General features: G+C 36.4%; 1 protein-coding gene across 1 annotated transcript; it reads right to left on the minus strand.

The window, feature by feature from the left end:
• Positions 12,446–13,790, minus strand: LOC109332044 (protein IRX15-LIKE-like). The gene has a single exon (XM_019566893.1). It carries the CDS (start codon positions 13,606–13,608, stop codon positions 12,670–12,672), a length of 939 nt encoding a protein of 312 aa, XP_019422438.1. The 5' UTR covers positions 13,609–13,790; the 3' UTR covers positions 12,446–12,669.

Raw genomic sequence — 15,022 nt, forward strand, 5'->3', positions numbered from 1 at the left:
TAATACATTAAACTAATCAAAGTTCATGCTCAACGAGAAATTTTGGATTATCTGTTTTTCTCTTATCGAATTTGTTAGCTTCTGTGTGAGTGGTTGGGTATACCATGGTGTACCAGTGGGTGGTAAGGAGCATTTTCTACAATATTTTCTCTCAATTGAAGGTAGGACTTGGAAAAATATATATTTAGTAATTTGAATGTCATGATTTTTACCAAGGATGCAAGCTTGGAGGAGGTGGTGGATGATAACAAATTCCAATCTTGAAATTAGATTACAAGAAGAGACAAGTTGATTAATATATCTTGGTTTGAATGCATTTCAGACCCAATTTTAAGTTTGAATTGTTACCCTTAGGGTCTCTCATTTTAGTATGGGTCTTGGGTTTTGTTTTATTTTGGTTGCTGTTGGGTGGGTTTGTTAGTTGAGATTCTTAGGTTCTCCTTGTTGTGCAATGACTCATATCTCTAGATAACAGCAATACAAGTTATGGGCTTGGGCTGATGTAAAGGGGTTGGGGTAGAGGGCTATATATATTAATGTTATGTAAACCTAATGTAACAAGGAGAAGAATAGTAAAACACTAATCCTTATTCTCTAATAATATATAGTGGTAGCCGCTCAACGCTCCCGGGGACGTAGGCACAATTGGCCGAACCTCGTTACCAAATCTCTTGTGTTATTCTCTTGTCTCTATACTCTTTACTATTTGATTGTTCGCTTGTTCCCAACAATTGGTATCAGATGGCTCTTAACCCAGGTGCCAAATTCGAGGTGGGGAAGTTCGATGGAACTGGTAATTTCGGATTGTGGCAAAGGAGGGTTAAGGATGTGTTGGCTCAACAAGGTCTATCAAAGGCGCTGCATGAGAATAAACCAGAGGGTATGGATCAACTGGATTGGGAAGAGTTGAAGGAGAAGCCTGCGGAAACCATAAGGCTTTGTCTATCAGATGAGATGATGTATCATGTTATGGATCTGATGTCACCAACAGAGGTATTGGAGACATTAGAGAAGCAGTTCATGTCCGAGTCTCTAACAAATAAGTTGTATTTGAAATAGAGACTTTATGGCCTGAAGATGCAGGAAGGTGCTGATTTGCAACAACATCTCAACAGTTTTAATCAAGTGATCAATGACTTGCAGAAACTTGATGTGAAGGTTGATGATGAGGACAAAGCAATAATATTACTGTGTTCTTTGCCAAATTCCTATGAACACTTGGTGACAACATTGACGTACGGGAAAGACTCAATCAAACTGGATGAGATCACATCTGCACTTCTGTCCCACACTCAAAGAAGACAGAATGTAGGTGAAGGGTCTCAGGGTGATGGTCTGTATGTGAAAGGGAGCCAAGTGCGTGGGAGGAGACAAGGCAGAGGAGGTCATGCCAAAGGGAAAAGACCAACTTCCAGGGGCAGAACACCAGTAGAGTGCTACAAGTGCAAACAGACTGGGCATTATAAAAAGGATTGTCCCAATGAATGGAGTCCTAGCAAGCCGGTGGGGAAAGATGGAGTATCTACATCTGCAAATGTTGCACAGAAAGATGACTCTGGTTACAATAGTGAAGTTGATCTACTATCTGTATCATCAAATCACAATACAGATGAGTGGATACTTGACACTGGTTGTTCCCACCACATGACGCCAAACAGAGAATGGTTCACCACATACAGGGCAGGAAATTTTGGTTTCATGTATCTTGGAAATAATAAAGCGTGTGAAATTATTGGTATGAGAGAACTCAGAATTGTGTTGGATGATGGTGTAGTGAAGACGTTATGTGAGGTTAGGCACATACCAGATTTAAAAAGAATTTGGTTTCTTTGGGGACATTGCAGGCCAAAGGGTTTAGCTATAGAGCTGATGGGGACAGTGATATTCTTCGAGTATGCAAAGGTGCTCTGACTGTGATGAAGGGTAAAAGGACTGCAGGGAACACTTACAAGTTGTTAGGGAGAACAGTTGTAGGTGGAGTTGCTGGAGTGGCTGAAGAGATCTCAATAGATTCAGACCATGGTGCTACAAAATTATGGCACATGCGTTTGGGACACATGAGTGTGCGTGGTATGACAGAACTATGCAAAAGAGGACTGTTGAGGGGAGTCAGCAAATGCAAGCTAGATTTGTGCAAGTATTGTGTGCTTGGGAAACAAACACAAGTTAGTTTCAAGGCTGGCCAACACAGGACTCCAGGCATTCTAGATTATGTCCACACTGATGTATGGGGACCCACTCAGGAACCATCCCTAGGAGGTTCTAGGTATTTTGTTACTTTCGTTGATGACTTTTCTCGCAAGGTCTGGGTATATTTTCTGAAGCATAAGTCAGAAGTATTTGCCAAGTTCAAGGTTTGGAAGGCAGAGGTAGAGAACCAGACTGGTAGAAAAATCAAATACATGAGGTCAGATAATGGTACAGAGTACAAAAACTCACAGTTTCAGAGATTCTGTGAGGAACATGGCATTCAGAGACACTTTTCAGTGAAGAAGACTCCTCAGCAGAATGGTGTTGCAGAGAGGATGAATAGAACTCTTACAGAGAGGGCCAGATGTATGAGACTGAATGCTGGACTTTCCAAAGGATTTTGGGCAGAGGCACTTAGTATGGCATGTTATGTCATCAATAGATCACCACGAGCTTCATTGGATGGTAAAGTTGCAGAAGAAGTATGGACAGGTAACCCAGTTAATTATAATATGTTACGCATATTTGGTTGTCCTGCTTATATACATGTACCCAGTGATGAACGATCGAAACTTGATCCTAAGTCAAAGAGGTGTATCTTCATTGGATATACCAAAGGTGTGAAGGGGTTCAAGTTCTGGGATCCAGTTTCCAGAAAGGTGGTGTTGAGCAGAGATGCAGTGTTTGATGAAGATTTCATGATGAAACAGTCAGTTTTGACAGAGGTGCCCATGCCAAATGGAGAGAATTTGGGTTCAAATATGATTCCACTGAGCAATGAAATGGTTCAGGTGAATAAAGGCAAGGAACCATGCACTAGTTCAAGTCAAGAACATGATGATTCTCAGGCAGAGAGTTCAGGTGTGCAGGAGTATCTACTTGCTAGAGACAGGGATAGACGTCCTATCAAACCTCCAGAGAGATATGGCTTTGAGGATATGGCTTCAGTTGCTCTCCATATCAGTTCAGGAGATCCATGTAGCTTTCAAGAGGCTATAAACAGCCAGGAGAAAGAACAATGGATGGGTGCCATGATGGAGGAGATGGAGTCTTTACAGAAGAACCAAACTTGGGAGCTTGTTCCATTGCCCCCAGACAAGCGTGCAGTTGGGTGCAAGTGGGTGTACAAGAGGAAGCCAGCAGTATCAGAAAAAGAAGGGGAAAAATTCAAGGCTCGTCTTGTAGCAAAAGGGTATTCACAGCAGAAGGGGATCGACTACAATGAGATTTTCTCCCCAGTGGTGAGACACACTTCTATCAGGGCAGTGCTTGCCTTGGTAGCCAGCTGGGATATGCACTTAGAACAGATGGATGTGAAGACTGCCTTTCTCCATGGTGAATTAGAGGAGAAAATTTACATGACACAACCAGAGGGGTTCAGTGCAGCTGGACAGAGTCACTTGGTTTGCAAGTTGAAGAAGTCTCTATATGGGTTGAAGCAGTCTCCCAGACAGTGGTACAAGCGGTTTGACACTTATATGTTGAAGCTTGGTTATAAGCGTTGTGAGTATGATTGCTGTGTTTATGTGAGAAGCCTTGACGATGGTTCGTTTATTTTTCTGTTACTTTATGTTGATGATATGTTGATTGCTGCTAATCATTTGAGTGATATCAATGAGCTGAAAGTCATGCTAGGTAAGGAGTTTGACATGAAAGATTTAGGGGCTGCTAGGAAGATTCTTGGGATGGAGATTCACAGGGATAGGGGAGCTAGAAAACTATGGCTCTCCCAGCAAAGCTATGTTGAAAAGATCTTAGAGAGATTTGATATGAGCAATGCTAAAGTAGTGAGCACTCCATTGGCAAATCACTTCAAGCTTTCCCTAGATCAGTGTCCAAAGACAGATGAAGAGAAGAAATACATGTCAAAGGTTCCATATGCCAGTGCAGTGGGTTGCTTGATGTATGCTATGGTTTGTACTAGACCGGACTTGGCACAAGCAGTTAGTCAAGTATGCAAGTACATGTCGAAACCAGGGAAGCAACATTGGGAAGCAGTCAAATGGATTTTCAGATATTTGAAGGGGACTACAGGTCTCGGTATCATGTTTGGCAGCCAACAGAGTAAGCCTTCAGTTATTGGTTATGTTGATTCGGACTATGCAGGAGACTTGGATGATAGAAGGTCCACAACGGGGTTTGTCTTCACCCTTGCAGGTGGACCAATTATGTGGAGATCATCAGTTCAGTCTGTTGTTGCTATGTCCACAACTGAAGCAGAGTACATGGCAGCTGGTGAAGCTTCTAAGGAAGCCTTGTGGCTTATGGGACTAGTAAATGAGTTAGGCATTGAGCAAGGTGGAGTTTCGCTGCATTGTGACAGTCAGAGTGCTATCTTCTTAGCAAAGAATCAGGTGTATCATGCTAGAACCAAACATATTGATGTGAGATTTCATAAGATCAGAGAGTTGGTAGCTTGTGGGCAGATACTATTGCAGAAGGTTCACACTTCAGAAAATGCAGCTGATATGTTAACCAAACCGGTTACTGTGGACAAGTTCAGGCATTGCCTGAGCTTGTTGAACATTCACTGATGATGGACTATGGAGCGCCCCCAACCCAATGGCGGAAGATGGAGATTGATGATATTCGCCAAGGTGGAGATTGTTGTGCAATGACTCATATCTCTAGATAACAGCAATACAAGTTATGGGCTTGGGCTGATGTAAAGGGGTTGGGGTAGAGGGCTATATATATTGATGTTATGTAAACCTAATGTAACAAGGAGAAGAATAGTAAAACACTAATCCTTATTCTCTAATAATATATAGTGGTACCCGCTCAACGCTCACGGGGACGTAGGCACAATTGGCCGAACCTCGTTACCAAATCTCTTGTGTTATTCTCTTGTCTCTATACTCTTTACTATTTGATTGTTCGCTTGTTCCCAACACTCCTCTTTTTTAATCTCCATGTACATTGTTTTAGCGTGATATATCTTTTTATTTTATTTTTCTTCTTTGTTGTGCAATGACTCATATCTCTAGATAACAGCAATACAAGTTATGGGTTTGGGCTGATGTAAAGGGGTTAGGGTAGAGGGTTATATATATTGATGTTATGTAAACCTATTGTAACAAGGAAAAGAATAGTAAAACACTAATCCTTATTCTCTAATAATATATAGTGGTAGACGCTCAACGCTCCCGGGGACGTAGGCACAGTTGACCGAACCTCGTTACCAAATCTCTTGTGTTATTCTCTTATGTACATGTACACAGTTGACCGAACCTCGTTACCATATTTGGTTGTCCTTCTTATGTACATGTACCCAATGATGAACGATCTAAACTTGATCCTAAGTCAAAGAGGTGTATCTTCATTGGATATACCAAAGGTGTGAAGGGGTTCAAGTTCTGGGATCTAGTTTCCAGAAAGGTGGTGTTGAGTAGGGATGCAGTGTTTGATGAAGATTTCATGATGAAACAGTCAGTTTTGACAGAGGTGCCCATGCCAAATGGAGAGACTTTGGGTTCAAATATGATTCCAGTGAGCAATAAAATGGTTTAAGTCAAGAACATGATGATTCTCAGGCAGTGAGTTCAGGTGTGCAGGAGTATCTACTTGCTAGAGACAGGGATAGACGTCCTATCAAACCTCTAGAGAGATATGGCTTTGAGGATATGGCTTCAGTTGCTCTCCATATCAGTTCAGGAGATCCATGTAGCTTTCAAGAGGCTATAAACAACCAGGAGAAAGAACCATGGATGGGTGCCATGATGGAGGAGATGGAGTCTTTACAGAAGAACCAAACTTGGGAGCTTGTTCCATTGCCTCAAGACAAGAGTGCAGTTGGGTGCAAGTGGGTGTACAAGAGGAAGCCAACAGTATCATAAAAAGAAGGGGAAAAGTTCAAGGCTCGTCTTGTAGCAAAAGGGTATTCACAACAAAAGGGGATTGACTACAATGAGATTTTCTCCCCAGTGGTGAGACTGCCTTTCTCCATGGTGAATTAGAGAAGAAAATTTACATGACACAACCAGAGAGAGTCACTTGGTTTGCAAGTTGAAGAAGTCTCTATATGGGTTGAAGCAGTCTCCCAGACAGTGGTACAAGCGGTTTGACACTTATATGTTGAAGCTTGGTTATAAGCGTTGTGAGTATGATTGCTGTGTTTATGTGAGAAGCCTTGACGATGGTTCGTTTATTTTTCTGTTACTTTATGTTGATGATATGTTGATTGCTGCTAATCATTTGAGTGATATCAATGAGCTGAAAGTCATGCTAGGTAAGGAGTTTGACATGAAAGATTTAGGGGCTGCTAGGAAGATTCTTGGGATGGAGATTCACAGGGATAGGGGAGCTAGAAAACTATGGCTCTCCCAGCAAAGCTATGTTGAAAAGATCTTAGAGAGATTTGATATGAGCAATGCTAAAGTAGTGAGCACTCCATTGGAAAATCACTTCAAGCTTTCCTTAGATCAGTGTCCGAAGACATATGAAGAGAAGAAATACATGCCAAAGGTTCCATATGCCAGTGAAGTGGGATGCTTGATGTATGCTATGGTTTTTACTAGACCGGACTTGGCACAAGCAGTTAGTCAAGTATGCAAGTACATGTCGAAACCAGGGAAGCAACATTGGGAAGCAGTCAAATGGATTTTCAGATATTTGAAGGGGACTACAGGTCTCGGTATCATGTTTGGCAGCCAACAGAGTAAGCCTTCAGTTATTGGTTATGTTGATTCGGACTATGCAGGAGACTTGGATGATAGAAGGTCCACAACGGGGTTTGTCTTCACCCTTGCAGGTGGACCAATTATGTGGAGATCATCAGTTCAGTCTGTTGTTGCTATGTCCACAACTGAAGCAGAGTACATGGCAGCTGGTGAAGCTTCTAAGGAAGCCTTGTGGCTTATGGGACTAGTAAATGAGTTAGGCATTGAGCAAGGTGGAGTTTCGCTGCATTGTGACAGTCAGAGTGCTATCTTCTTAGCAAAGAATCAGGTGTATCATGCTAGAACCAAACATATTGATGTGAGATTTCATAAGATCAGAGAGTTGGTAGCTTGTGGGCAGATACTATTGCAGAAGGTTCACACTTCAGAAAATGCAGCTGATGTGTTAACCAAACCGGTTATTGTTGACAGGTTCAGGCATTGCCTGAGCTTGTTGAACATTCACTGATGATGGACTATGGAGCGCCCCCAACCCAATGGCGGAAGATGGAGATTGATGATATTCGCCAAGGTGGAGATTGTTGTGCAATGACTCATATCTCTAGATAACAGCAATACAAGTTATGGGCTTGGGCTGATGTAAAGGGGTTGGGGTAGAGGGCTATATATATTGATGTTATGTAAACCTATTGTAACAAGGAGAAGAATAGTAAAACACTAATCTTTATTCTCTAATAATATATAGTGGTAGCTGCTCAACGCTCCCGGGGACAAAGGCACAGTTGGCCGAACCTCGTTACCAAATCTCTTGTGTTATTCTCTTGTCTCTATACTCTTTACTATTTGATTGTTCGCTTGTTCCCAACATTCTTAATAAAATTTTATAGTTGAATGACTTTTTACTTCAAAACGGATTCAAATTGTACTATAAACACTACTATTATGTGATGGGTAATCATTTTTATTCATAAACGTTTGTTGTCACAATTTTGATATACATAAAATATATTCCAATAATTTCTAAAGAGTGAAGTGTGAGAATTGTATTAAGATTAGTTTTTGCTCTTTGACTTGCTGCTTAGTTATGATTGGCCTGACTTATTTTTTGCTTAAGCTATTTATAAGCAAAAGTTTGAAATCAAAGCTTTGAAACATAAGGTAAATTTGTTTGGAAATTTCACATTTTTTTACCCTTCAGTTAAAAGTTGTTTGGCTGTGTCATATTTTATTTTATTACTTAAAATTTAATTTTTTTATTTTTTAATAAGTATTTAAAAGTTTAAATATGTTTTTAGTTTGTAGAAATAAAGATAATTTTAACTTTAGTCATCTCTAAAAAATATTTCTTAGCTTTTACTCTCTACTTTAATTGATTGTTTTGTTTTAGTCGCTTTTGATGTTGTGTTTGAAAACAAAGCTCAAGATTTAGAATGAAAGCATCCGAAGAGTTTATGCATGGAAGATATGATTTGAGGAAGACAAAATTGAAGACAATGAATACAAGATTTCAAGACAACAACAATTTACTAAGCTTTATATTTATATTCTCCTATATTTAATATTATGATACATTTTATCCAGATAAATGAGGAAGAGTCCTATGTATTCACCAAACAACTCATATCATTGATTAAGCAGATAAAACATGACTCAGATAGAGATATTTTTAGAAAAACGGGTTATTCTCTCTTGTTAATCGATTATGGAATTGTAATATATTATGATCCAATTATCTAGATTGTTGTGTTGTAAAACTAATTTATGTGGCAGACAATCGATTATGAGTTATTGAAAACAAATAATCGATTATGAATTATTGAAAACAAATAATCAATTATGACTTATTTGTAATCGATTAACTCATAATAGAAACTAAAAAATATCTTTTTTTTAAAGACTTACAGTTTCACACATCTCATCAATTCGCTAATTTATTGATTAATCATTGATTTTCATTTTTCAATTTTCAAAGAAAGAGAGGAGTTCCAATAACCCAGAAACTCATACACATATTGAATACTTGAATTCTAACTTTGAGATTCATCTCCATCATACCAGTTCAAAATCATATTTGCATAGCAATGTCAATTAATTAGAGGTTGATTGAAGAATTTCCTTTTATATAGTATTACAATCTCAATACATCAAAGTGCACCATCTAGGAGAAAGAATAAAAGAAGTGGTCATTTTTCTATGAGTTGTGGGGAATAAACTAGTTATAGATCAAGGCGTCAAGCAGTTGGATTAAAATCCTCAAATCAAAAAGTGAAAGGGATGAGGAGTTGGTGTAGAGCCCTTATTTACCTAACAATGTTTATACCACAATTCCAAATGTCATTAATTAATTTAACATGTGTCACAATATAAATATTGATCAAATCATTATTAGGTCAATTATTTTTACATATAGAAGGACTAAAACCCACAAAATAAATTATGCATACTGAAGTTAATATTATCTATATCTATATTATATATAAAGCCAAAACTTGAAATAATTTCCCTCATGTAGTAATTTTCATTTCCTATATTGCCCTTAACATTATTTAATTTTTACAAAAAAACTATATAATCCTAAGCAACTATCACCAATACATTAATTAACCACATATCTCATCTTAAATTAAACATTATCGTTAACACACAAAAAATATAATATAAAGTATACCGAAAACAAAAATACATTTTAATTCAAAAAAATGAAATATATAAAAATTGAATATATAGTATTACACAATATTCACCGGCAGGCACGAAATGCCTGTATAGTGAATTATAAATCACAAAGTCTCAGTGAATGAAAGAGACTGGACAACTAAAAACGAGATAGAAAAAAGTAGATAAATAAATAATTAAGTGGAAAGAAATAGAACACGATCCATGAATAAAGTGAAATTGAAAAAAAATAAGAAAAGAACTTAATTGGCATCAAGATTTGAATATGGACCTTCTAAAAATAATTGCGGAGAAGCATCATTATTTGGCTTCTTTGCGGTGATATAGCACAAATTATGTTTTTAGTTTTAATTTATAAATTATAAGATTATAAATTGTGAATTATAAACTTCACTATGATATGTTAAGATTATAAACTGTTTATGTTTCATCACCTTAGTTGAAAATTCAATATAAGCTAATTTGTTTATTTGAGTAAGGTAGAATTTTTTTAAAGATTAAATTACATAAAAGGATATAATGTCATTTTTTACACTGTGGCTGTTTTTTTACATAATTTTTTTTTTAATATTTATCATTATTATAATTATGATATTGTTGTTTCACATCATAAGATTCACAAAGTTTATATTAGATGTTGATGTTGTGGATGTTTGAAATATGTTATTATATAAAACTCACATTGTCTGACATTAGAATAGAGTATAATATCAATGTTATATATTGGACCTAGGTCCCTTGTTGTAATGTGCACCAGATATAAGCATCAAATAGAAACACTTCATGGGCAGGTGGGTCCATGAGTGTGCTAGAGTTTGTAATCCTTATTATTTAATAATACCTCAGTAGCCGCTCAGTGCCCACGGGGACGTATGCACAATTGGCTGAACTCCGTTAACAAATTCTCTTGTTTCTTCTCTTCTATTTATTTTATGCCTTTATTTGATTTGCTTTTGGTCAACGCTGCGCAACGGTCGATTCCGCTGCACCAACAGGTGATGGCCAAACACAATATTTGTTTCTTCTCTTCTATTTATTTTATGCCTTTATTTGATTTGATTATGGTCAACGCTGCGCAACGGTCGATTCCGCTACACCAACAGGTGATGGCCAAACACAATATTCACCTTTTATCTGAATTTAGGATTGACTATTATAGTCATCAAGCACATATAGACATGACTTACAAATCAATACTTTGTGAACATTATTTATAATAAAGCACTATAACGTCATTCTATTCATGCAGCTAACCCCACCTAGTGCGATAAAAACTTGTTGTTTTTGTATTTACATCAAATATATATATACTTTTTAAATTTTATTTCTTCATTGCAAAAGCTACAAATTTAAAACAAAAGGCAGAATAAGAACTAACATCAATGTTTAAAAACAAAGAAGACACACATTTTTAATAAGAAGTTAGTTGAAAAAGTAAATGATGAAAGAAATAATCTTGAAATTGAGGGTAAGATTAGAATTGACATTTCAATAAATAAATAAATCAACTTTAAAATAAATAACTCATGTTGGAGAAGTTTCACTTTTTTTTGCTTTTTTCCACAAAAATAAGTTGACGGTATAAATTAGATAACATATTTATACTACAACTTTAAATTTATTTTTTAAAGATAATTAAAAACTTCAAATTTTTATCTATACCAAGCTCCTTACTTTTTTTACAAGCTGACAAGGAAAAAAAGCAAACTTCACCAAACACTACCTAAGTTTTTTTTTTCATTCAAGTCCTAGAGGATAAAGCCATTTTTCGTACTCCAACTTATTACGATTATAAGAGTCTGTTTGTGAATTGAATTTTGAAAGCAGAAGAAATGGAATACCTAAGAATTATGAAATATTCTTTTCATTCCTCTCTAAAACTCAAATCATAAAGAAACTTCAAGAAAACATTCTTTGGTGCATTTTAAAAAAATTATTGTGTCCTTGCTTTACCTAATTGCAGGGCAACAAGGTAATAAGCCTAGAGGCTCGAGGCTAAGATGAAGTTGACTTATAAGCAACCGAAGAGCTTCCATATGGTACAAGTTCATTTAAATATGCCGTAGTTGTTGAAGCCACTTCCATCCAATTCCAAGCGACCTTAAACTTCAAAACTAGTAGTAGTAGTAGTTAATCAATGTACCTAAACCGACAATATGCTATTTTTTTAATTAAAACTTGATAAGTGTACCTTCCAATTAATTCTGCTTAATCTATAATTCGGAATAATTTATTGTCTCTAATAATATGATGGCCCAGCAACCCCAAAAGAGCCTTTGTTTTTTATTGCATTACAGACTAAATGTAAAAAACCTTGCTGAGTATTGAGTGGCCTTACAAGTTGCATTTTAGATACTCACTATAGTACATAGACAATGAAAATATTAACCATGACATGTTGTAAAAGTTGGATCTATTGGATTAACTACTTTGAAGTAAAATCCAAAACATTTACTGTGAGATGCATGTTATTGGAGTACATAAGAATGAATATCTTCATTCAAATGCCTTTTCTTTTCTGAGTCGTAATTGTTCTGTGTTATTTGCATAATATCCTCCTCATTTTCTCTTAATATCTAACCAACAAGATGTTGGTTTAGTGATATAAGACCTTACTAGGTTTTCAGATTGACCAAAAAATTAAGAATTTGATTGATGTGAACGACATTTGTTGTAAAGGGCATCCATTTACCCAAGAAGGATTAGATCCTTGAACAGGGGTCACCTGTCCCAATTCTCTGTCCCCACCCATTAAAAATTGACACATAAGTAAATAGAATTTTTTTAAAAGCAAAATTATACATTTTTATATTACTTGTTCGCAGTTGATTGGACCGGGACATAGTTTGGATAGAGGGTGTGGGACTGAGAATCCTAGATCCTTACCTTAATATCCTTATACCACAAAAAAGTTTTCACAATAACTTTTTTTAATGTAGTTATTATAGTAACCATTATCCTGAATTGAAATTTGGAAGCTTGGATTCATTGAAGAAATTACAATTTCCAGTGCCATAAAATGTAAAGGTAAAAAAAGAATTATTTTTTATAATCCCCACCCAAGAAGTAAACAAAATGTAGCAATAAAAAATATCATAAATACCCATAAGGATGATTGATGAAACAATAATGACAAAGATGAACCTGAAAAGCTTATTAATAATATCTTGATGACAAACAGTAATTAAGTTGATGAAGAAGCCCCTGAGCTCTTGCAATATTGGACACTACTCTCATCCATCTTTTCCAACACATAATGGCCCAAAGTGTAAGTTGCCTCAACCAAATTCTCTTTGCAAAGAAACTCATTCCCACAAACCTTTTCCACTTCTCCAAAGAAATCATGCACAAAGACATGAGTCTTTGAGTTCCCACCCTTCTTGCTCCTGGCTAGAACCCCGGCGGTGAAAATCGCGGACATTCTTCCAGGAGCATCAGGCCAATCGCCACGTGGGCCATCCACCAATATGACATCCCAGTCAACCTCATACACATGGTTTGGAAGGTCATTGAGTCCAAGCTTGCAATCTGAAAACAACAGATTCTGCACCGGCTTGCACTCATTCCCAACCTGTTCTTTAGCAGAAGCAATGAGCTCCTTCATTTCGCTCCGTTTCGTGGTGTATTGCACATCATAGGCATCAATCTCAGGGTGCTTTTCTTCAATATATGCAGCATAGTACCGATTTTCGTCAATAAAAACTGTTTTCCCATTGTGGTTTAGGGCTTTCCAGAGAAGGGTTTCTTGTGTGAGGCCAAAGATGAGGAAATTGCATGGTGATGAGCACTTTCTGAGCACATCAGATACGGGTTTTAGGTCTGAGTATTGCATGTGGTAAGTTTCATTCGATTTCGCGGCGTAGTGGAGAAGAGTATTGATTACTGTGGCTGGTAAAGGAGCACTACCTAAACCAGAAACTGGGGTTGTTGAGGCTATGATAGAGGAAGTTGCAGTGGTAATAGAGGTAGATTCTCTTGTGTAAATGAGGGTAACAAGAAAAGCAATTGTGAAGAGTGATATAAAAGCTAGAAGCCATAAGCGATTGGAACTTCCTTGTTTTTGGATATAAGGGTGGAGAAGAATGAGTTTTGTGTTGTTGTTTGTGTTCTTCATGTTGTTCATTTGGAGAGAGCAAAAATATGAAATATAAAATGAAAACTTTGGTTTGGAATAGAATCTCTCTCCTTTCTTGCTAGAGTGAGTGAGATTCTAAGGTCTGAGGGGTAATTGGGAAAGAAGGGTTGATTTTAAAGAAGTGTAGGAATAGCAAAAGAGAGAATTGAAGCAATGTGAAGGACAAATTTTTTTTATTGAGGGTCCTTATTTTATACAATGACCCTTCTTCAAGGCTCTAGAAGACTAAAACTGAAAATAACCCTAATGAGAGCGATATAGTTTAATTTATTGTAATTGAATTTTGTTTTAATTATGTGTCCATTTTGATAAGGTTGATATCTACAATTAATTAGTTCCTAATATAGATTGTTAAATTGATGAGGGGTGTTTTTTTGCTTAGCCAAAACGGGGTTGGGGTAGGAAGAGCCAAATAGACTAAGAAGACTAATATATATTATTGTAAATCATGTCTTAAATCTTGTTCCGTACCAATAATAATAAAATAAAAATAGAAAAATAATAAATATTTAAATTTTTTATTTGACATTATATGTTTTTATTGGTTTTGGATATAATTTAGAACATTGTCTGAGACAACATATATGTTTAAGAGTAAATTTGTTGCATTGGGGTGGTTGGACTTGGAATTGAGATGAGAGAGGTAAAGATGAGGCAATAGCTGTAGTGACCCATGAACTAATTACAAGCTAGAAGTCGCTTTTCCTTGCTGATTTGATATTTTGTTTATACGTAACCACACCTAAGAATATTGGCAATTTCTTAAACAAATAGCTACCTTTGAAGGAGACAAAGTACCTACAGCGATTCCTCTAATTGAATCACATGTGATTGTTGTGTGTGTAGTTTAATGGATATACTAATATAGTGAGAGTATATGGACCATGGAGTAGACGTTATATCGACGATTGAGAAAACAAACGTGTGCTACTCTCGTGGAGTAATCTGTCATGCAACTAGTTCGTTGAGTTGTGACTTGATATTGATAAAACCAATTCTTGTATATTGTTGATAAGTGAAATGTTTTATTTACAACAAATTTGGACAACAATAACAAAAGAAGGTGTTTGTCTTTGTTATCTCAAATGTATATGTATATAGAGTATAGGAAGCAAGTAGAAAATAGAGATAAAGATAAAGCTATATGATATGAAATATGATGAAGTGTGATAATGGGCATGTACTAAAATACTCACACGACATATCCTTATATCCGTATTTAAAAAAAAAATCTCAATCTCAACTCAATACCCATATTTTAAAACATAATTTTCTTCTCAAAGTCACTGACTATCACACAATATTTTTTGTTTACAAACCACTGATTGTGCAAAAGCTAAATATTCTATCTTAACCAGGTCACTCTTGACTATATAACAAATATTCTTTGTTAAAGAAGTTT

This window comes from Lupinus angustifolius, chromosome LG17, assembly GCF_001865875.1.
Source record: "Lupinus angustifolius cultivar Tanjil chromosome LG17, LupAngTanjil_v1.0, whole genome shotgun sequence".
Classification (NCBI taxonomy): Eukaryota; Viridiplantae; Streptophyta; class Magnoliopsida; order Fabales; family Fabaceae; genus Lupinus; species Lupinus angustifolius.